At 44.2% G+C, this 24,360-nt stretch overlaps 1 protein-coding gene and 1 non-coding gene across 15 annotated transcripts in view; both read left to right on the top strand.

Annotated features, from left to right (window-relative positions):
• BEND7 (BEN domain containing 7) overlaps positions 1-24,360 on the top strand; it is a 77,928-nt gene that overhangs the window by 37,383 nt on the left and 16,185 nt on the right. For 13 of the 14 annotated variants that reach the window (XM_073801665.1, XM_073801664.1, XM_073801661.1 and 10 more), the window contains one exon: positions 5,854-6,079. In XM_073801665.1, the coding sequence (XP_073657766.1) occupies positions 5,854-6,079 (226 nt within the window). Of the gene's footprint in view, positions 1-5,853; positions 6,080-11,777; positions 22,603-24,360 lie in introns of those variants that run through there. The other variant, XM_073801672.1, reaches the window with a different exon arrangement.
• On the top strand, positions 6,812-6,884 carry TRNAG-CCC (transfer RNA glycine (anticodon CCC)). Its single transcript has one exon. It is a non-coding gene; the product is annotated as a tRNA-Gly (tRNA).

Below are 24,360 nucleotides of genomic sequence, written 5' to 3'. Positions count from 1 at the left end.
TCTTAATTTCGTCTTAGCCCAATAAATAAAGTAATCCACTGGGACCTGGTAAAGCAAATCAATCAAGCAAGTGATTTTTTAATTTATTCATCGACACACTGAAGTTAAGGCAGTCATATGCTTGAGAGTTTAAGTTCTAGTGCGGACTGCCTGGGTTCACATCCTTGCTTCACCACTTATTAGCCGGATAACCTTAAACAAGTTACCTAATCTCTCTAAACCTTAGTTTTTGCATCTGCAGACTGGGGATCATGAAAGTGGCCGCTTCATAGGATGATGAGAATTAAATTAGAAAACCCATGTAATGCGCGTTAGCCTAGGGCTTGGACTATAGTAAGTAGCGAAGACACGCTAATCGTAGCGCCATTTTCCAGGGCTACTGAAATGAAGTAGTCCTCGCCCTTCAAGTATACCATATGAGGAAAACACATAAACAGTCATCACAGGGTAGTAGGACGTAAGGCTAGCAGGCTGTCAAGGTGGAGCTGGCCTCTGCCCAGAGGGTTAAGGACTGGCTCTCAGTGGTGGACATCTTCTCCGAGGAGCAGTTTCACTGGAGTTGTGATGCAAGAAGCTAGACTGCAGTGGTTGAAGTCTTATGTGTTAAACATTCCGGCTCAAATAGCTTGAGCATAAATCAAGCCCAAGTCCTCAGTCATTAATTTACCACCTGAGAAAGGACGATGCTGAAAACATCCCTGAATGACTTGACAGTGTCTCATTATGCAAGTGCATGGAGGCGTGTTCAAGGAGCCAAACTGTATTGTCTTTTTAAAAATTCATTAATTCGTGAATTAATTAATTTTCATTTATTTTTTTGGCCATGCCACGAGGCTTGCGGGATCTTAGTTCCCCGACCAGGACCAAACCCAGGGCCCCGGCAGTGAAAGCACCGCGTCCTAACCATGGACCGCGGGGGAACTCTCCCCTGTGAAATTCTTAGTTCTACCAAAATTTTGTCGAATAAAAATCCATAATTGACTTAATAATCCAGAATTGACTCTTTAATGACTTCCTGTAATTATCATCCTATTCAACGTCCAGTATGTGCTAGTCTAGAGATCACGCCTACTTTTGGATGGAACTCTTGCCTGAGCATTTTTTACTTGCCTTTTTACAAAATGGGTCCACCCACCATGGGGCCTCTGCCCCCTCGATGCAGTGGTTCTCGGTTCTGCCACGTCCCCAGGCCGCGCTGTTTTGAGCTGTGCCAGCTGGACCAGCGAGAGCAGGCCCGCCTTCCAATCCAGTGGGTTCTTGGGGCCGCCCAGCTTATTGGCCATGATCTTGGAGTGGCATTTAATAAACAGTAATGGTGATACTTGCTAAATCTACCTGGAGGGGACCTGAGTTATAGGGAACAATTTCAGTTTTTCTCAAACAGAAGCAGATTGCATTTGCGAGCAAAATACAATCAATTATGAAGGGGTTTTGTGTGTTTTTTTTGATTTCATAAGCTAAAGCTCATTTTTGTAGAAGTACATCTAGTACACTGCTAAATAAATACTGTGAGAAAAAAGGATCATTGTGTATGATAATACTATGAACAGAAAGGTTGAATTTATAGCTTTTAAACATTCTTAAAAATTTTGTTATGTGTTTTCAGTCCAAATCCTGCCTTTTCATCCATAGTTTCCTTGTAGGTTTCAGTCTTGAGCCAGTCTGAAACTTGACTAGGTGGCAAGTCAAGTGTAAGAACTATTGTGTATAATTCACCAGTTTGCAATTAAAAACCTGGGGCTAATGCCCAATATGAACATTCACGCACTTCCTTTTACTCTTTTAACCAATGACCACATGTAGCTTTTTACGTGTCTTACTGTAATTTGCTACTGACAATACCTTATATAAAACAGCCAATATCAGAAATATTCCCTGTGTGATTAATTTGTTATGATTGCCTTAAAATAGTTTTACATTTTTTCTTTAGATTATGTAGAGGAGTCACATGATATGTTCAGAGAGACTTAGGGGAAAATCTTGTAGTCTACCAGGTGTTATGGGATCCCCCCAGCCAAACTAGACCTTGACCCCAACTACTTCTAAGCAAAGGGAGACCACAGTTGAAATGCAGAGAGAAGCAAGATGGTTAGTGTGTCCACAGGCCTGGGTCCAAGAACATTTTCAAGAGTCCTCATGACTACATGCAGTTTTTGCCTCCCGAACTTCACTGGGTGTAAGATGAAACACCACTGGGTAGGAAAATTCAACATTTGGTGCATAACTGTGCTAAGTGGCTGAGGTACTGAAACTCGGCAAGACATACATGGAAATCCAAACTTAGAGCGGGAACTCAGACTCTTAACTCTTAAAATGGTGACTCCAACTGTCGTAAATCCTGCCCCATACTTTGGATGTCATCATTTAAAGATCATATTACTTCAGTAATCAATAGAATCTGTAAATTAGTGTATTAGCTGTCTGTCCTCACTCGAGTATCAAATAGTAATTCTGTCAAAGGAAGTGTAGCTTTTAAAACGATACTCATTTGGAATAGTGGTGGTTTCTATCATAGCCATCGTCAGTAAGCAGAGAGATCTCGCTTCGACCAGACAGTAAACAAAAAGAAGAGATTCAAGCATACAATTAAAGAGTTTTAACCTGTTTTTAAATATAAGTGCAAAGTTGTGGATCATTACACGGCTGTAATCCACCTGCCATTATATTTCTAAAGTGGGAGAAATAAAAAGGTTTCAGGGTAAAAATTTGAGATTAATCAACCTTGTATCTTTTCTTCATGTCTCAGGACGTAAAGCTCCCCTCTTTTTTTTTTTTTTAAGGAATTGGTTCGTTGCGTTGTGGCCCCTTAGTGCACACCGACAACCAGCTAAGAAACTTGCATGAAAGCAAGCGTGCGAGGAGCAGGGAGGGGCAGAGACCAGTCACCTTGGCCTCTGCTGCTGGCCTCCACCTAATAAAACTGACTCCTTTGTAAGGGACGCATAGCTGGGCCAGTTCATGTTCCTTGATCTGGAAGGAGCGCTCCAAAATAACAACAACCGTCTGGCAGTAGAAGGTAGAACACGAAGCATCGACAGCTTCCGCATCGGGAGAGCATCTCAGAAATCAAAATGCTACTCTGACCCCATAGGCAGTCTCTCGGCTCCACAGAGACCTCCAGAGACTTAGTTTTAGGGGTTGCAGCAGATGCCAGAAACAGCGACTGCATCTCTCTCCTAAATCCTACCTCCAGGGCCCTGATAAAATGCTATCCTGGCCCCCTAACCAAAACCCCTTCCCCCCTCACCAGCCAAACGCTGCCTAACGGTCTGTACCCCTCTTGTAGCGCTTATCGTTCTCCACTTTGTATGCTGGGGGTTTGTGAACGTGTCTCGTCTAGTGAGCCCGACCTTAAACTCCTTCCACACGGAGGATGCTGGGTAAATATCGATTGATTGAGCCAGGGCAGTGTTCTCTAGGTAGCCTGCTCCCTGAGCTAGCGTGGGCCCTGCGGGGAGAAGACTGGCGTGCCGGACCCGGGCAGGGCAGACTCCACACATGCTTCCTTTATGTGGGGATAAAAGACCTCGAAATCAATACTAGTCATTTTGAATGAATTCTTACATAGTGTTTTGTTGATTCTGAGAAAAATCTATCAGGCGCCAGTTGGGTGTTTGGCACTCTGAAGGCAAAAGACAGTACACATTCTGATGAGAAACACAAACTCCCGACTAAATAAATGCAGTGTGAAAAGTGCCAGAAACGTAGTTCGTAGAAAATACTCTGCATATGTGAAGAAAGAAGTGGCTAGTTCCGCCTGGTGGCTAGTTTAGGTCAGAGTCTCTCAAACCGGGTCCAAGTCCTACAAGATGGCTGAATTTTAAACACCTGCTTGGGGGTACCAGAATCCAGCAGAGATACCTGAACGAGAGAAGATGGTATGGTTATCTTTCCCTTTTCTCTCTTGCAAATTTAAGGGCTACTGTATCCCCCAGCCCTGGTCCTCAAATAGCTGTGAGTTGCTGTTTCTATAAAGTAGACTGCGGTCCTTTTTTTTTTTGTTGTTAATGGAGTGCTTAGCAAACATCTGTGGTCAGTTCATTTAGCATAAAAGGTCTAAAGTCAGCCGTAGGATGTGCAAAATCAAATTCTCATTATAAATGAAACGTCATCTTCGATTTTGATGGTAGAATTCTCTCAATCCTAACATGGCTACATCGAATCATTCAGCCAACGTGCATTGAGTGCCGAGTGTACAGCTTCTGTCCCAGGAGTTGGGGGCACAGAAGGTCAGCCTCTGCAGACCTTCACCAGCACTGAGGTGCGAAAGTCAGGAAACCATCCAGCAGCACTGTGTTCATAGTGATATTTACCAAGCATTCAGAGACCAAAAGCCAAATGGCAAAGCAGAGCGGAGAAGTGAGATGACTTTCTGGAAAATCCAGTTGAGAACTCCCTTTGGGAGCAACAGGGCCCCAAGTTGTCCCCACGTCATCTGATTCATTTAAGCCCTTCTCTGAGCCCTTTACTCTGACCGCAGCACAAACAAAAATAAGTCCTGCTCCCTAGGAGAAAAACTAGTCCCAAATCCTCACACTTCTAATATGACTTAGAAAATCTAAAGTAGTATCAGCTTTGCAAAGTTTTAAACATGGTATCTAAGAAAAAGCTTTTATGATACATCCTAAGTGAAGATTCCTTCTGACTTTTTTCTAACAAAAGTTTACCAACTGCACTTCTTCACCTTAACGTTATTATTTTAAAGTCCTCGTGTTACAATCAACAGTAAATGACTTAGTAGTTGAGATAATGACTGATGAACTTTTATCTATTGAACAAGAATTTACTGAGTGCCTACAATGTGCCAGGCCCTAGAGATAACAAAGACTGAGTTCCAGGCAACAGGAGGGGCCGTGATCTAATCAATAATTATAATACGGTCTAGTAAACACAGTCATATAAGTATGTCAAATAAATAGCAGTGACAAAGCATGCAGAACCGCCTCCTCGGGAAAGAAACAGTTAGGAAAGGCTTTGAAAAGGCAATGGTGTGAGCTGGGTTGAAAGATGGGAAGGTGGGTTGTAAACGTCCATGGCATGTACATAGAGAATGTACTATCAGTGTCTGAGCTTATGTGGGAGAGTCCAAGTTGAAAGGGCCCTTATCGGCCTTCTGATCCAGCATCCCAGTCAGGAAACCCCCAGCAGGGAAACACTGTGATTGGCACACTGGTTTTCCATTGGTGCTCTGGGATAGAGCTTCAGATTTTCCTCCCAAAAGCAGGGATCAGGGCACCTGCTCAGCATTGTTGTTGATGTATCAGTTGACCTAAGTTTTCACTGGAGGAAAAAAAGCTCCACAGCTTAAAACCGCTGGCCTAGTGCCAAGAGCATGGGACCTAGAGGGTAGCCTCGTGTTTGTGTCCTTAGGCAACTGAGGTCAAATTATTTAACGCAGGAGAAAGTGATCTGTAAATAGTAAGGCACTGAGTACGTCTAAATTAGTTCTAAGTCATTTTTATTGTGATCTCTTTGGGCCTGTGTTCCCTCCTTTACAAAATGAAGACGTTTCACCCCAAAGTCTCAAGTCCCCTGGGTAGCTCTAGAGTTAAATGCTTTGGGAATTATCCAGCTTTCTCTTAACTTTCTCTAAGGCCGAGAATGCTTTTCCGGCGTGCTCCTTTCCACTGCTTTTGACGAGACTTAATATTGGAATTAGAGCATCTCATTTGGTGAACTGTCACTAGTAATTGGTTTTGTAAGTCGCAAACACTGTCACACAAAGCCGAGGCTGTGTGCTTTGCAGAGTATATGGCCATTGCAAGAGCTAGTGATGTTTTTTTGTTGCACGTATGCCCAAAGTTGGTTGCTTCCAATCTTGCTTTTAATGACATATTTATGTTCTTTTGGTAGCCAGAAGTGCAACTTGCTGAAGGCTTCGATGTGTTTATGCCTAAATCTCAGCTGGACTCTATACTGTCAAACTACACTCGCTCAGGAAGCCTTCTGTTTAGAAAACTGGTGTGTGCATTTTTTGATGACAAGACTTTGGCTAACTCCTTACCCAATGGGAAGAGGAAAAGAGGACTCAATGACAACCGGAAAGGACTAGACCAAAATATTGTGGGTGCAATAAAAGGTTGGTCTGCATCATTTCATTTTACGGGGTCTTTGTTAAGCTTTGCCTTCATTCCATAAAGATGCAGCTTAAAGTGTAGTAAATGAACTAGAGGCGAATTTAACTTGCCGCTGGCCATCTGCCCACCGGCCTGGCTTTTGGGTGTGAGCTCCCTAACTCTCCGCCCCAAATACCACTAGAAATTGCTATTTCAAGGTGATGTTAATTTGTTAAAATCAGAATTTAAGAGCCAGTCTGATGTGCTGCAGAACTGAAAAGTTGTTCCTTAACTAACTTTGAAAATGAAAGTATTTTTTCCTTTCAGTCATTTCTAAGAACTTCATCAAAACAGGATTTCTACTTAGATTTTTAGTTGTAAGTAAGAATAAAGCCGTGATGCTCTTTTGAAAAGAAGGTAGAAGAGTTCTCTCCAAAGTTCAGAAGTTGCTTTACTAGGTCACTGCTTTTAAATATACTTTAAATGGAAGCGATCCCACTGTGAAGCCAGACCCTACTCTGCTCCTTCTGGTTTTGTGACATGGAGTCGTGCCAGTTACATGCAAACAAGTCCCTGGGTCTCCCCATTAACACGTGTGAAGGCGTGTCTGAATCCCACTGCGTTACGATAGCCACGCAGGCGCACGTATGTGTAGATCCTCATTTACAACCAGGTCCACATCCTAGATGTACTGCATATTTTAAATTTAATTTTCCTTCTCATTTACTTCTTACTTTTAAAATGTCCTTGGGACTTCCCTGGTGGTCCAGTTGGTAAGACTCTGCGCTCCCAACGCAGGGGGCCCAGGTTCGATCCCTGGTCAGGGAACTAGATCCCACATAATGCAACTAAAAAAAAAAAAAAAGATCCTGCATGCCGCAACTAAGACCCGGCACACAGCAAAAATAAATAAATAAATGTTTTAAAAAATAAATAAATAAAATAAAATGCCCTTACTTAGGACTCTGATAAATGTAATTTTAGGTAACAGAAGTATTTAGATGTGACTTTCAGAAAGAATGTAAATGAATTTGCAAATATAAATACAACTGCCATGAAAATGAAATTTCGGATCAGGCCTCAGTTACACCAGAATCACCGCTCGGGATGTCTCTCCCCGGCCAGGGTTGCCGTGTTGTCTGGCTGTGGACTGACGGACAGAGCGCTGCCGCCCAACCCCTGGTCCCCCCACCGTGCAAAATGAGTAAACGAACTCAACAGCACTTAGAGGGTACTTGGAATCCCACAATTAACTTTGCAAAATAATACGATTTTTAAATGGAGTTAGCAAGTACCAGGCAGCCTTTGTTCACGGCCAGAAGGACATGAGCCTTCATTAACAGAAAACTTCTCATCCTCCAACAGAGTTTTTTCACTTAAAGTGACAGCTGAGTTGTATTAAGTAAGCTACAGAGATATCACAATCTGTGCCATTTCTGAAAAGAATGATTCAGCCTGAAGCGACACTAAAAACAAGATTACAGAATTTGACAAAGAGTCAATGATGTAACTAGGACTTGCTGAAGTGAAGAAGGGTCCCATTTGGATTTAATATGTGTGGCTGGGATTTCTGGCAACATGAAGGGCAAGGCTGCCGATGCTTTTCATGCTGAAGCTTTTAAACATGCTGAAATGTAGCCAGGGATTGTTTTCATTTTCTTTTTTTCCAGGGCAGTATATTAACAACATGAAAGGGTTTGGAAATTAGGGAATCATGAATGACTGTGTTCCATCTTAATGACAGAAGAGTTACCCTAATCATAGATGATAATGAAATATATCATTACAAGCAGACTGATACGGGTTTTATGCTACCAGTTTCAATCTAGACTGGACATAGTACAGTAGTTTGAAAAAGTATATGAGAAACAGAAATAGAAAACATCCCTTGATCATCTTCACAGCCCTCCTCTTTAGCTAGAAATAAAAATGGCAACGAGGGCTCTTCTGCCCCAATGCATAATAAAGCAGGTTATTCAAACCAAAGAACTTACACTTTTCATACTCTTCTTTTATTGTTGAATTAAGCCTGGCATTAAAAAATTCTTTTAGAACAACAAAATAACTTTAAAACAGACAGAGATCCACCCATGAGGCACCAACAACCTAAGGCCACAGATATTGTATCTTCACTTGTTTACCTGCCGTGTTGATTCATAGAAGTATTCCAATTTTGACTTTTTTTCCTTGATTACAAAAATAACACATGCTTGTAAAAAACCCAAACCATAAAAAAGCATAGACAGCTGAAAGGCCTCCATCATCCCACACTTCAGAGGGTACCGCGTACGTTCCTACAATCCTCATTCAGAGTATAAATATGGCGTCAGGTGTGTCTCTCTTACGAAGACACCCTGTTCATACGGATCGGCCAACGTTCCTACCTGATTTATTCTGACAATTTCTTACAAGCGCCTCGAGAAGAAGCTTTGTCTTCCTCTTTTTTATCACCTGTTGCACTTCACTGAGAGCTCTACACACAGTCAGGTTTCCATAAATACACGTTGGGTGAGTGAATGGACATAGGTTTTTATTTTTCATCTTGACTTTGCCCTTAATTTATTGACATAATGGGCCTAGTATTAACATCCATCCGCAGGTCTTCTCACACCTAACTTGGAAGGATTGATGTCAAAATGTTGCTGTAAATTTCTACCACTTAATAAAGTGCCAATGAAACAAACAAACAAAAAAAAAAATGGAAACCACAACTGAATATAAATTTGAATACAATTCTCTTAATTCCCTAATATTTTTTTTCTTTTCATGCCGTAGTTTGACTCGCTAAACATTTATTAACCCACACACTATACTATAAAGCGATTTTTGGAAGTAGCTATTCATTGAAGGTTTTTTTCTTTTCTTTAACAAGAGAAAAATCACACAAAATTTAATACCATGTATACATGGGAGAGACCCAGGAAGTCTGAGCAACTCCTAATTGACGGTCTTATTGAATTATTATACCCAGTTTTTCATGCTATTATTAGAGTTAAAAAAGAAATTGACTTCCCTAACCAAGTCTTTTGAATCTGAGTGATCTGGCAAAGCGATAAAATTGTTTCTTTCTACATAACAATGGCAAGAAGACTACTCATGTTACTACTGCTGTCTACCACATATTTTGAAAAGATTTTGCAAATACTAAATACTCAGTGTTTCTTCCTCCATCCTTTATGGGACAGTGCACCAATACTGTATTAATTTGAAAAGTTCTACAACCTAGGAATATACATAGACTGGTTGATTTTATGAAACCTTCAGTAAAAACAACAGTGGAGGCTGGATTTTGTTTCAAACAAAGTGATGAAGTTGGTTAAGACAAGAATGGGAAACAAGATAAGGAAAACCTGTAAAATGCTCATGAACAGGAACAGAAATGGACTTAAAAAGCAGAGTTTATCGTGGGATTGTTAACATATCTCTTCGTAGTTATAATCAATATTCCCCATAGTACCGTATCTTGAAAAAGATGTACAAGCCTCTTTGTAGAGATCATGCTTTTCTTTTCTCAGTCTCATCTGTTTTATGGTAGGTACCACTTATTGGTAATTCACTAAAAATTCATTTATAGGTATGACCCAAGGTGTTGATGATGAAAGGATCCTTAATTAGAAACTTTCACCTGAGCACTTTGAATTTAACTCTGGGAAGAAGCAACTTAGGATCTTATTAAGTGGAGTCTTAGGTTTTGGGGCTAAGGATAGTTCAGTATCCTAGATTTAATCTGGAAATGATTTTACAGCCAGGATGCAAATGGAGGTCAGGACCCAGGTGTCCTCTCCTCCCTTTATGCTTTACCTGCCAAAGACCACCTAGTTCTTGGTGTCCTATGCCCAGGAAACCACACAGGGTGACCTAGTGAGAGTTATCCGATATTGACGTAACCACTGCACCTCTGAATGCTCTTCAGAAAGTGTAGCTGCAGTGAAGCCATTTTTAGAACCCGGGTTATGGTTTTTAATTCAGCTTCATAGTGATTAACGGAGAAAGTTTTATTACTATCAAACTACACTAGGTTTTTGAATCCTCTTGCATTCAAAGGAAACGACGTCTCCTTATCGAGTGCAAGAACCACCCTACTGCCCTTCGTTCACTCCATGTAGCACAAACTGCACTGCTGCTGTCGGGGAGCATCAGTGCTGCTGACCGGCCGGGATGGCCCGGGGGGATCAGAGCATCCCTGGGCGGGAGCCCTCCTTGGGTGGCGGTGCTCCAGACACTCGACTATGCTTCTGACACTTCATGTGACCTCACCCTTTCATAGGCTCTGCTGAACAGACCACCAAAACCTCTCCTCCTATTCCAGCAACTCTAGAGACACGTAGGGTCTATATTTGCCATTTTGGAACTCCTTTATTTTCCATTTTTATTGTATATCGTCACTCATTTCCTTGGATTTATTCCCAAAAAGTGAATAGCTGTTTTCTATCTGATCTCAAATAGACTTTAATATGTTTGGGAGTGGAATCTACATCTGATTTCTTATTTATTGATAGTAACTTCTGTGTGTTCTGAGAACTCCCTGTAAGGACAAGGCTGGCACATCAGCTTGGACTCGAATACCCCTACGATGTTGATGATTTTAGTTCCATTTATGGGAGAGGAAACTGAGGCTCTGAGAAATTAAGTAAACTTAAAGGAAACAACTAGTAAGTGGGAGCGCCAAGATTTAACCCCAGGCCTCTCTCACTCCAGAGCCATTACTTCATACCTTCTACGAGGACCATATGAAAAGAAAGGGGTCTCAGCTTTAAATTTCTATCTTAAAATTTAGCACTTTGGATTCTTTATAAATTCCACTGGGAAGGTGGCCATACTAATGATTTTAAATGACCGCTCAGTTGTTGTGTTGTATTCAGAATGAATTTCTAGGTAAAGCTTAGCTGTCCTCAGTTTATTTATTAGCTTCAAGGGCAGGTCTTCCTTTGAAGACAGTGAGAATCAGTCCCGTCGTAGTAGAGGGAAAGATAGAAGTGTGATCGCTTCCCCAGGGAAAGAGACTCTTCCGGTGCACAGGACCACAAAGAAAGCGTGTGCAGGTTGCCCTGCGTGAAGCAGTCTTCCAGCGTTGTATGTAAATTCAATTCTAGTTGAAGTGTTTGGCCATTGGAACCAGTTGATAAATGCTTTCATTCAAGAAATCCTTTTGGAAAATGAATATTCATTTGTTAACTAATCTGTTCAGATTTTTACACATCAGATCAGCTTAAAACAGGATAGACCTGCATAATATATGACAACAAAATAATCTGTAACGACTGTTTAATGACATCAGATTCCTAGCTTGTCTGTAACTATTACCTAGCTGTTGTTGTTTGCATTCTCCCTCTTTTTATGGAGGTCCAGTGACAGGTGGGTGATGTTGAATGTCGGTCATTCCATACGCAGAGCCCTGTGTGTTCAGCCCCTTCCATAGCTGGTCTCATATTTCAGTGTGCACCAGAATTACCTGAGGCATTGGTTCAAAATTCCCAGATTTCTGGGTCCCATCCTCGGAGATTAATTCAGTAGGTGTAGGGTAATCCCAGGAATCTGGATTTTGAACAGGCCCCTGCAGGTGACTGGGGCAGGCTGTTTCCAGACCACCCTGGGAAGAGCAGTGCCATCCCAGCTCCGATGCTAACCGCCGGTTCGATCAGTCACGATCTGTACTGGCTGCACAGCCCTCCGGCACACGTTCGCCTTCCTCTGTTGCTAAGAGCACCCCCTTTTCTGTAGGCTGCCCTGCGTCTCTCCTGGAGCAAATGAGAAGATAACGTGTGTCAGCGGCTCTCATCCGATGACTCTCCGGGGCTTAAACTGATTCTTCCCTGTTGTGTTGTTACACAAGGGCCCTGGTTTCAGACGAGCCCGCAGTGCCTCCCAGGACTTGAGTGGTTCACTGCCTCGTGTACCAAAGTGGACGAACAGCACCGCCAGACTTCTGCGCGAGTCTAGCAGGTGGAGCAATAAACAGATGCGTACTTTTCCGTGAAGCTTTATCATCGCTACAGAAAATGTCATCTCCGTTCTGGGCAAGCACTCGGCCCGGCTCCCCGACGGCGTATTTGAAGCGCGGAGCCAGCCAACTTCCGCAGCAAACAGTGCGATACAGAAGACCCAGTGGTCTTTGCCGCTTTTCCGAGACTGGAGAAGTCACGAGAGCACCACAACGTTGGCGGTATTTTCATGGACCTCGCAAACGCAGAAATCATCAGCAGGCATGGCGTTGCTGTTAACCACACTCGCGCTTACCACGCACCCGCTGTGAGGCAGGAACGGGTGACGGAGACTAGGGAGGCGTGGCCCCTGACCTTCAGGAGCGTGCCGTCCAGCGGAGTGACACACACGTAAACGGTGAGCCAGGACCTAGAACCGTCTCCGAGGTAGAACAGAACAAACGTCAAGTGCCCATCATTCACGGAGGGAGAAAGCACAGAGGCTGGACGTCCCAGTAAGACAAGGGCTCACGGAACAGGTGACATCAGAACCAGACCTTGAAGGATGAGCAGTGTCCCAGATGCAAAGAGAATGGAAGAGGTTAACTTACAGAATAATTTCAATGCAGCTTCAGTGGAGTAAGACATTGGGTGAAAGCCTTTCGCCTCCAGAACTGTTTAAAGTCTATTCTAAGCGTTGGGCCTTGAGTCCTCACCAACCCGTTCACCTTTAAGCGTTTAACTTCATGTATATAAACGCCATTGCAATGGACTCAAACACAGTTTGCCCCAGGGGTTTTCAACCGGGGCTGTGCTTCTTAAAGCTGCCTCGGCTCCATCCCAGACTTAATGAACCAGAATCCTTCGGGTTGGGGCCAGAGACAGTGGCAAGACTGTCCCTGCTTTGTCACTGGTCTTCCGTAAGCTCGGAAAAGGAACCTCCCCTTCCTCAAAATGACAACTCTATCCGCATGAGGAGCAAAGGGAAGCGTGGAGACATTTGTTAAGAAAGACTCTGTGGCTTTTGTTGATCTGTCTTCAGCCCATCACACCACGGATGGCAACCCATTGTGGATTAACTCTCAGGGACTCAGTTCTAAGTCCCGGTGACTGAATTCTCACCCAGCCTGCATTTCATTACATAAACAGCCTCCTGTCAAAAGAGATGAGTTTCTGTCGCACAAGCAGGGCCACTATAGCATGACTGTGTTTTGCAATGTTGTGGACACCCTTCCCCTGGTGGACGTTGCCGATTTGCTTATTTATCATGACAGTTTTCTGGCAGAGGCAAGTCAGAGGTCCCAAGGAAGGGGCAGTGTTTTCTGTGTAGCCCATCTCTTTTTCCTTTAGACCCCTGAATTGTGTGGCCGATCTGAAACGCTCACCAGCATCTTCAGGTAATGCCCCATCTCTCCTCTTTTCTTTCCCACTGCTGGGAAGCAGAATTGGATAATGAGTCCAAAATTGGTCAAATTGCATAATTCCTCGTAGCTTTTCTCCTGGACCTGTCGTTGGTGCTCGTGATCTGACAATTATTTTAATTCATTTCCACGAAGAGTTATTGACTCTCTCATACAAGGTGTGCTGCAGAAATCTGAGAGACTCGGGAGTTGACATTTGCTTGGATCGCTGCCCTAGAGGGGTTTATGCAGCTGATCATGGAATAGTTGCTGTCACCGTAGTACCAGGGACTGATGGTAAGCCCACAAAAAAAAAAACTAAGGATCTGTGTCAGTTTCCATTAAGAAAATGCCTCAAAATCCATCGACCTTTATTTCAAATTGAACTGAAAGCTGTCATCTATTGTGGCTGCCTTGAAGACATCTTTGTATAAGAGCAAGCCTGGCTGCATCTGTCCGGTTAAAAGCATCCTTAGAAGAGAGAGACGCTGCCTTTTGGAATGAGTCGGGTTTTCTCACCGACTGCTCCTTGAGTCAAGCCTTCTGTTACGCTGACTGTGTTTCCAGGTTCTTCTTTCTGGTGCTTCCGGCTCTTGGTTAGATTTTCACACCTCTCCGTCATCAGCTCCTGGGATTTCTCAGAACCCTGGTGCCCCTACATCCACCCTGTCCCTTTGATCACAGAGCACATCCAGTGTCGGTTATGTTACGTCCATGTCTCCCCCAACCTCTTCATCTCCCCCCGTGTGGAGGCAGCTTAGCCATCTACAACTAAGTGCAGGCAAATCCTAAGTAGAAATGTGGACACAAGCCAGGAGCAAGAGAGACAGTGGACAGCAGGCATCAAGGCACGCAGGACATCCAGCCTAACCAGCGGGCACGGGGGCCTGGCCTGGCCTCTTTCTAGAGTCAGCGGTGGTCCTTCTTACCCACACGTGCATCACCTGAAAGGTGGCCTGGGGCTTCTAACACTAACACCCCCAGCAGACACATTTTTTTATACAAGCTATTTATTCATTCATTCATTCATTCCTTCCTTCCTTTACTGAGTGCCTCTGTTGTATACCAGGCTCTGGGTAGGATCCACTCCCTGTTCTCAGTGAGCTGAAAGTGTTAGTATGGGGAGTAACTGGTACAAGTAGAGAACAGAGGTCAGGGGAGATAGAAATGTAAATAGGTTATTGATGTAGCAGACACATTAATTTTCACAGAGGCATCAACATTCTCCTACTTTTCAAGTTTGAAAGTTCAGAATCACCGTCAATGCCTTTTTTTTTTTTTTTTCCTTCTGCTTCTAATCCAACTTCACGACCCGGTCCCGTCAGTTCTTTTCGTCCCTTCTCTCCCGTTCACCGGCCTCTGGCTTCTCTGACACCATCCTAGTCAAGCTATCCATCACCTCGTCCCTGAAGTTTGGCAGAAACACTCTTGAAATATCCTCCCTGACCCTCATTTCTTCTTCTGTAAGACAAGAGTTCATGACGTTTTTCCTACCGCTTCTTTGCCCATGAAATCAAGCGCAAACCCTGGCCTTACCCAGACTTCCCGTAACTTGATTTTCCTCTCCTCCCAGCCACATTTCCCTGGGCTCCTACCCGGCGACGCAGCCCAGCACTGACACTGTTCCTCAAGCATCACATACTCATTCTGGACTTTGAGTTGTGCTGTGTTCCCCAGGGCTACAGGCTCTTCCTCTCTTCGTAGACAAATCCAGCTCATTCTTCTTGGTCCGGCCCAAGTCTCATCATCTCTCCCATGAGCCTTTTCTCCTGATGCCCGAGGCTCCATTGATTTCTCCTTTCTCTAATTCCTATAGCACATGTTACGTTTAGACCGCTTAGCAATACATCCTGACCCTTCGCTTTGCTACTCATGGTTTATGTGAAGGACTGACTGTATCATTTATTGCCCAAACCGGGACTCTTTTGAGAGTGAAAATGGTGCTGTTAATCATTTCACCAGGAAAACAGACATTGTGAACTATCCTGGGCAAATCAGGATCTATGGCCATCCTACTTGTGTTTAGACATCTTATCTTTCCAACAAGACTGTAAGTTCCTAGGGGGCAAATCTTACATGGGGAATATTTGCTTTGCATATTCCGTGGCATGTGAAACACAATTAACGATCAATAAATGCAGGAAGGAAAGAAAGAGGGATGGAGGGAATCAGGCAGTCAATTCATCCTCACTGAAAAAGGTGGTTTCTTAAAAATCAAAACACAACTCCAGGACTTCCCTGGTGGCGCAGTGGTTAAGAATCCACCTGCCAATGGAGGGGACACGGGTTCGAGCCCTGGTCCGGGAAGATCCCACATGCCGCGGAGCAGCTAAGCCCGTGTGCCATAACTACTGAGTCTGCGCTCTAGAGCCCGTGAGCCACAACTACTGAGCCCGCGCTCTAGAGCCCGTGAGCCACAACTACTGAGCCCGTGCGCCTAGAGCCCATGCTCCAGAACAAGAGAAGCCACCGCAATGAGAAGCCCGCGCACCGCAAGGAAGAGTAGCCCCTGCTCGCTGCAACTAGAGAAAGCCCGTGTGTAGCAACGAAGACCCAATGCAGCCAAAAGAATAAATTACATAAATAAATGTATTTTAAAAAAAAAAACCACAACTCCACCCGATTGGATGTATACAAGGCATGAATAACAGGATAAGCACACAACTTCTCCATGACCAGTTGGAAGAGGGCAGCTGAAATTCGAGAAGGCAGAATATAAGTTTGAAGATAGAAGAAAAACAGCAACAGACAAATCAAGTGGTGCAGAGCACTCAAGAAGGGTCTAAATCGTGTCAGTCAAAACCATCAAGGCGACCCTGAATATAAAACCTAATCTGTATTCCACGGGGGCTCTGAAAGCGTGGATTATTGTTAAATGTCAAAGAGCCGTCTCCACGACGCGCAATACAGGAAGTGTAGTTTCTCGCACTTTCATTCATGCCAGAGAGTAATCATCTCCAAAAGGTAAAGTATAATAAGTTTCTTGTGGGATTTTGATTTTAAATAAACCCCAAAATGGAATCCGTAAGCAGGCTATATCTGCCGTTTTCTGTCTTTTCCATCTCAAGACTCCTTGCTATATCTGTACACTTATCCATCCCTGTGTTTTTCTAGCATCCATCCTGATGGCCTCAAAGAGAGTATCAAGGAAAAGTTTGAGAACTTTTTAATTGTCCGCCTCAACATAAGCCCCAAACTTCCTTCAAGCTGATCTCAATTAGAAGGGAGTTGTCACCGTTAAAAAAGAACAGGAAACAAAGTCTGAGGCATCAGCCCTGTCCTAATGCCCAGCATCTTCACCCCAATGTTCACTCTGCGACATCAGCCGCAGGTAGATGCAGGCAGGGATGGGGCAAGTGTGTTGCTCTGATGACCTGAGCCCCATGGGCAAGGCCCGCATCACCCCCACTGCTCTCCCAGCTCATCATTCTTATTCTTCCCACCTTGGCCATCTCTGAATTTAGGTGGTTGTGAGGGATAGGATGGTCCTTGAACTTCCCAAATGTGTCATAACTCATTCTGGTCCTGTGGCTGTTACTGGCTAGTGAGCGAACTCAGGACCTCATGGAATGACTTCGAAAGTTCATGTGCCAAGAAACCCTAGCTTTAAGAACTCAGAGAAAAACTCAGCACTTTCTCCTCATGCATTTCTATAAAGAACAGATAAACATAGAAGCATTCTATGAGGCAGTGCTTGGGCACTTGGCGGACACGTGCTTTTGTGCCACTGACCAACTGTCTGAACTGAGGATTCTCGACCTTTTAAATTTTGTTTCACTTGAGGCTCTCAGTTCCAGATCTATGAAATAAATGAGTTATACTATTTCCAAGATGCCTTCCAAGTAGAATTTCTATAAATCTATGATCTTGAAATAGTTCTCTTTGCCAAAAAAAGGGGTAAAGAGTAAAATACCATTTTACCAAAGTTTGTTATCAACCAGATCTTAATATTTAGCAGATATAATACATCCCCTTAAAATACACCAAGCACGTGAAACAAACGTGTTACAGCACTGCAAGCCGAAGGAAAGTGTTGTACTTCCCACTAGTTGTGTTGCAGACTAGGTCTGCTGAGGGCTTTCTTAAATAAAAGTAAATTAAAATTAACTTCGTTTAATGTAAGACACCATTAAAGGCACTTCCTCTTAGACAGAGACCCCATTGTAGCAAAAACTAAATAAAGGGAGACAGAGGATACTGTTCTCTTCCTCCAGACTACTCTGGCCTCAAATCTTTGAGAATCACTGTGATTCCACAAGATTGTTGAAACCTCCAAGTCCCAGCAAGTTTGGAGACAGTGAAAGGAGCATCATGGGACGTAGGTTTACTCCCAACCCTGCCACGTAAGGTCTTGAAACACTACCTTCTCTTGAAAACAAAAGAGTGTGGCTTGGCTAATTTTTCAAGTCTCTTCCAGTTCAGAAATACTATGGGTCAGTGAATTTTGTCCAAATTCTCATAATTAAATACGACTGGGAATCAGTTTTATGGATAACTAGATTGCTTTTCATTACAACAACCAACTGGAAGTTACAGCCCCGTGCAAGGATCAGCAGCAAGGGACGAAGTATTGGGTAGTTGTTACTGTAGCTATCACCCTGCTGGGACAGCCGATCGCCTTGCAGTCTCCTGCATATGCAGTTCAGTAGGATATTCCGATCTCATCAATAAACACATTATTGTTTGCATGACTGTATCTCCTTATCTTTACTTCTAATCTGGAGACTTCATATTTAGGTGCATTCGTTGACGAACCACTGTAAGTCTTATTGTTAAATCAAACCTGAAATGAATTCCAGGACTCCGTGTATTTCAAGACCAATGGCTATTTACTGAAGAAACTCTTCCTTCAGTTCTTTCAAGTTAAGTCAAAGACCAGAGAAAAAGAGTTTCTCAGATTTATTCTTCCACAAACCATACATTTATGCTGCCTGTTATGTGCCAGCCATGAACGAGAGAGCTGTGATCTCTGCCCTTGTTGAGTTTATAGTCTAGGCGATCACTAGATGGTATTATTTAAAAACCACTGGTTAACGAACTCAGGGAGACCTTGCCTGAGAAGGTCGCATTTCAGCTGAGACCTGCAGGGTGATGGATTCTTGCCTTCACCTGTTCCTCCCAGCAGGCCGATCACCTAGTCTTCCGGTTCTCTTTTAAGGAAAGCTTTTGGTGCTCATCCTGAGAGACTGTGTGTAAGGAGTGTGCTTGAGACAAGTCAGCATTGGCATTTCCATGCCCTCATCCTAGGAGACACTGTCTGATTTCTTCATAGACTGATTGAAGAACAGCATTTGTCCCCATTAGCAGTAAGTAGTCTTGAGGTCAGAAGTGGAAATAATGGTATTCATCTTAATCTTGAATGTGTTGAAGACATTTTCCGCGATTCCTTTTCTCTCCGTCTTACCACTGAGATTGAAAACAGATGTTACTTCATAGCCTCCCCACCACCCCGCTCCTTTAGTTTAAGAATCAAAATGTTCCTCACCAGACTCTTTCTCCCCGCTGCTGCAGAGTAACGTGAAGTTGCTGTTCACGCTATTTTTCTTCCCTGTTCTTCCCTGTTCTTCCCTGTTCACGCTATTTTTACTTTACCGCGTAAGTGTGTATCCATACCTCACATTTACTACCGTTTTGCGAATTTGTGAGTCTATATGTTATACACGGCCTCAGGCTCTACTTTCTGCAAGCTTGTGTCTTTGTTTCTCAAGTTTACTCATAGCAGCACACTTATAAAACTAGTGCATTCATTTTAACTGCTCACCACTGTGTAAATAAAGCGCTTTCTTTCCCCAGCCTTCTGCTAAGTTAGTTGGTTCTCCTTGCTCACGATTTTCCATGGAGGACGACGTGCAGTGGGCAGTGGAATTGAGTCTCGGGGTAGAAGCATCGTCAGCACCACTAGGTGTTGCCAAATGGCTCTCTAAAGCCAACAGTATCACTTAGACATCCACCAGCAATGGATACGAAATCCCATTTTATCCTCATTCTTGCCAACATCTGGTGTTAACAAATTTTACTCTTTGCCAGTCTGATTGGTCTCAAACGACACCTCAGTGGTGGGTTCCCTGATAATTAACAAGGTTGAGCGTCATTTCATATTTATGACTATTTGGTTATTTTGCTCTGTGAATTTCCATCCTTTTCCTATTTTCCCATTAGGTTTTTGTTTCCTTATTGACTTACATGCATTCTTTCCTCTGTTACAGGTATTAAAAATACTTTTTCTCACTGTCCGACTTGTAGAAACTTTGCCGGTGAAGTCCTTTATCATACCAAAGTTTAGATTTAACAGTCAGATAGATTACTTTATGCTTTGTGCATTTCTTGTGCCCTTTTAAAGAAATTCTCCCTGCCCTGATTATGTAATGACATTCTCTTTTTCTTTTTCCAACAAAGTTTTAACGTTTTCTCTTTCATATTCAGGTCTTTTATCCACCTGGAATTTACTTTTGCCTAAAATGTGAGGGAGCGATTGAATGTGTTTTTCTCTATGGGTCGTTAGTCGTTTTAACACCATACTTCTTTTTTTTTTTTTTAACGTGAATTGTAATTCCACCTCTTTCATAGGCTAAGCTCCCCTTTTCCATGTTTACACTTGGTCTTTTATCTGCCTCTGAGCCAGTATCACACCGTTTTCATTAGTTTGGCATCGCAGTAATTCTTAATATCCTACAGGTCATGCCCTCCCTTTCTTCCCCTCCACCCCCATCTTTCCTTTCACGTTTGGTTTCTTTTTCCTCAGGTACATACAGCCTTTAGTAATTCTTTGAATGCCGGTCTGTGTGACATAGTCTTTCAGTCTTTGTTCTGCAGATGTCCTTATTTCACCCTCACTATACACCCAAGCTACTGGAGTCCGTGTCCCTCTCCCTTCCATACCAAGGCCACCTGGGCCCCTTAATATGGGGGGACCATGATCTCACAGACCTGCCGGGGTCTCCCTCCCCCGTTGGCTGCCACACTTCTGCTTCGTGTGGTTGAAAGCAGAGCAGCATTCACAGCTCTCACATGGAAGCATTACCTGAGCTGTCAGTTTGCCTCTGGAGAATTCGGTCATTATTCCTTTACAGAATCTGCGTGCTCATATACAACGCTAAATTAAAACTTAATTAATTTATGTGGAAAATAATCCCTATTAGCTGTGCCATCTTGGGCCGGTCATTTAACCTGCCCGAACTTTGAGCTTGTCATCTGTCCAATGGGATCACAATACCTGTGCCACCGGGTTCTTGCCAAGATTAAATGAGATAGATAGATGGTACTTAGCACGTGGGAGGTTTCAAATCATAGCTTGGAAAGAGTCAAAGGGAAGAGGGAAATGTGGGAGGGGCACTGGCTTTTATCCTCACTTGATGGGAGGAGGTGGGCACAGCCCGAACGCTCGGGTTCCCTTTCTCACCCTTGACCCGGGCCCGCACAGCCTCAGGCAGTTTGGCAGATCTAACGAGGACCCCACTTTCAGTTCTGCTTGATGTTAAGTCTTGATTTCCGCTTGTCTGTCTGACCAGAGGTTAACACTGAGTCAACAAATCAGAAGCTGGGCTCTCACAGCTGGCCGGAGTTTTAACCCAGTTAGAGGATTTCACAGTGAAATTAAAACTCTGTAAGTCTTCTCCTGCTTCTTAAATTGTCTGTGTGATCCAGTGGCTTTCTTTAAACATCCGTACCATATCCTGCTTTTCTCAGTGCAGAGAGCCAGAAAAAGCCTCATGAAGAGTCCTCTAGGAACTATCGTGTGAACAGACAGCTGTTTGGGGAGTGCAGCCGATCTGCTCTGTTCCCAGCTCATCACATTCAGACACGCTACACACCGCCGTGTTCACTGACGATTATATTAGATGCCACGTTCCCAGGGAAGGATCCACTCAGCCACCACTAACTTATTCATTATTGATACACAGTTAAAGGGCATGGCTCGAATGAATGCAAGCATCTGAGAAAAGTCCTTATTCACGTACAGATCAAACTGAACATCTGTCATTTCCCTGGTGACCTCACATACTCTTTTGTGCCTTGGGACCTCAAAGTATGTAAGCAGAGTAGATGCTTCCACTCTTTTATTTAGTTTAATTGTTGGCCTTAATCCACTTGTTCAGATTATTCGGACGTGTTTAAAATTATCCCTTGCTTCCCCTTAATATATTAAAACAGGAGGAGAGGGAAATTTCTTTTTAGGACCTACTGCATTCTAAGGATAAATGCAAACTGTTCTACTCTGATTCTTAATGACCCACTATTAACATAGTAGGAAACCCAGCTCATAAATGCAGTACCTCTTTTCACATCATTACTCCTAATGGAACTATTACCAGGATAATAGCTTGACCTTTAGCTATAGATTCACATAGCAAAAAATATGTTCTCCTTACCCGATACCTCTATCCACATAGCATATGGAGTGTTCTCAGATCAATACAATGACTGTCCTTTGGCCCTGTTCTCAGGACTCATCTGCGCATGTAACAGAAAGAATAGGATTTCGTCCTCTGTAGGTAGATTCTAGTTAAAAGTTTCTTTTAAGTTTGAGTGTAAGCCATGAACCAGAATGTCAATAATATGCCCGATGGAAATATCTGTTTGTAGAGGTATTTTTTGGAAAGCCCAATGCTTTGCAAGCAAAGGGAGACCCAGGAGGCAGAGATTTCCCTGGCTTCTTATGATTGAAACCAGATAACTTTTCACTGCAAGGAGAAAATAATAACCAGAAATTGTCACCTTTTGAACGAGCGGCAGAACACTTGAGCTTAAAATGGTGAGAAAGATCCGCTTGGAAGCCACCTACACAGTGGGAGACCTTCCCTCTGTTTCTCCTGGACCTAGTCGTTGACACACGTGGTTGCCGGGAATCACTTTGATGTTGGCATAATCCAAATCTGTTTTGTTAATTTCGAATCTCTGCTTCCTAATGTGGGCTAATTTGAATGCATGCATTTCCCAATCTAAGAAGAGAGGGGTTGCTATGGAAATTAATTACATAAATAACATTACAAGGAAGGAGGGAGAGGTTTACCTGCTAAGACGGTGTATTCAATCATTTCTGTGGTATACATTTTCCTATAATCGAATAGGGTGCCAAATACAAATATTTTCTTTTGTTCGTTAAAACACGATTTCAAGAACTTTTCGGCAGCCCTCTGATTAAGAAGTGTCACTGTGGGCATTTGAATGTAATAAAACCTTGTTTCTTTAAATATATGCTATTAAGACTTCCTACTAATTCAGATAGGCCTTTCTCCCCCAATTAGCCTAAATATCTGAGCTATTGTATTTACTTCCATTAGAAACAAAAGTAGAAAATATGTTTATTCTTCAAATGTTTATGGCGTTCTTAGTCTAGGGCACTGCAGTAGGTGCTTTTAGGGAGAGAAAATAAAGACCCCCGAAGACCCCTGTCTATAATCTGGTACAGGAGATTCAGAAGCACCCCTACCCCGGGGATGCTGTCCCCTCTGCATCTCTCCCAGGTGGAGACTGCTTACTCGCGTGCCCCATGTATCGTAGATTGGGCAGCCTGGTTGATATTCTCCCTGGACCTTAACCCTCCCTCCTCCTTATCTCTCCTCCTCTTCTCAGTTGGGGCTAGGATGGAGCCTTTCCATCAGCACACCTCTGCATCTTCCTTCCCCTCACTCCCAGGTCCTGCTGCCATCTTGGATAACTTCACCATCCACGAGAGATCCCGTGACCCCCTAGCTAGAGTGTCCAGACCTCGTCCTCACTGGCTTTCATCTCCACTACACTTCAACCCCACACCGTTGACCACACGTCCTGCTCGCTGCCAACATTTGACGCTCCACCATTATATTCTCAGTTGCCCCTTTTCCCCGGCATCTCCTTGCCAACCCCACTGATATATCCATTCCCTGATCTCCATAGATTTGCCCGAGTCTAAGCCATTTTCTGGCTTCACGTGCTTCCCAGATATGGGTGGAAAGGAAGGGTGGGTGAAGAAAGCTGTAATTTCATCCCAGGGGGCATCTTCACCACCACCTTCAATGCTTTATATCCTGTCCTTCTGCCAAACCTGTCCGGCGAACTCCTAACCCTACACCAGCCCTCCCATCGGGTGTCTCCACCCCAGACGAGGAGCTGCCAGGTGCCCTGGAGAAAACACCCGCCCTATGGCCACTGCCGCCACAAGCACGCAGCCCCGCTCCTACTCGGCATCCTGCGCTCTCGTCTGCTGCCTTCCTGTTCCTGTTCTCCTCTGGGCACTTCCAGACGTTCCCGCACTCTCCACGCCCTTCACCACTGAGTTCATTGAGGCGTCAGGAGCGATGAGGACCCACCTTGATCCCTTCTAAGTCCACCCCTGTCTTCTCCTCCTCTGGGTTCAGAGGAGGAAGCTTTCCTCCTGGTCCCGGTCGAGGGTAACCCCCCATCCCTCTCCCGAATGCCGACCCTCCCCCAGTTCCTCTGGTACATGGTTCCTTAGACTGTCCCCCCATCCTCCCTGGATCCCCACTGGCCGCCTCCCCCATCCCCATCCTTCCTCCCCCGCCCCTTCCTCCCCCCAAGCCCACCGCCAGGCCTGGCGTTTGGAGACTGTCATCTGTGGCCACCCTCCCCACGCCCTTGATGACGGCCTCCAGGGACTCTTTCCTCACCTCTTTCCTGGCCCTTCGTCTGCACTCGGGGCTGTGGGTCCCACCACTTGCGCCTGCAAGACCACGCTTCCGGCTCCTTCCTGGTCTCCCGTGCCTCAACCTCCTTTCAGACCCGGGGGTCCTCTCTGTGCTTGGCCAGTGCTCTGTCCGCTCGGAAACTTCTCCCTGGTCAATGTTTTTTCTCTTGTCGTTTTAATGACCACATATATGTTTGTGCCCCTCGAACCTGCATCTTCCTCCAGGACCCCTTCCCTGAACCAAAGGCTTCTGTGTTGAAATACCCGCCAGCTGTCCCCATGTGAGGACTCCGCAAACACCCCGAACTCAACGTGTTCCAAGCCACACCTGATGCATCTCGCAGCTCCCCTCACACACC

This window comes from Tursiops truncatus, chromosome 2 (assembly GCF_011762595.2).
Source record: "Tursiops truncatus isolate mTurTru1 chromosome 2, mTurTru1.mat.Y, whole genome shotgun sequence".
NCBI classification, from domain to species: Eukaryota; Metazoa; Chordata; class Mammalia; order Artiodactyla; family Delphinidae; genus Tursiops; species Tursiops truncatus.
Note: the sequence above shows the minus strand (reverse complement) of the source record. Positions and strands in the feature narration are given on the sequence as shown.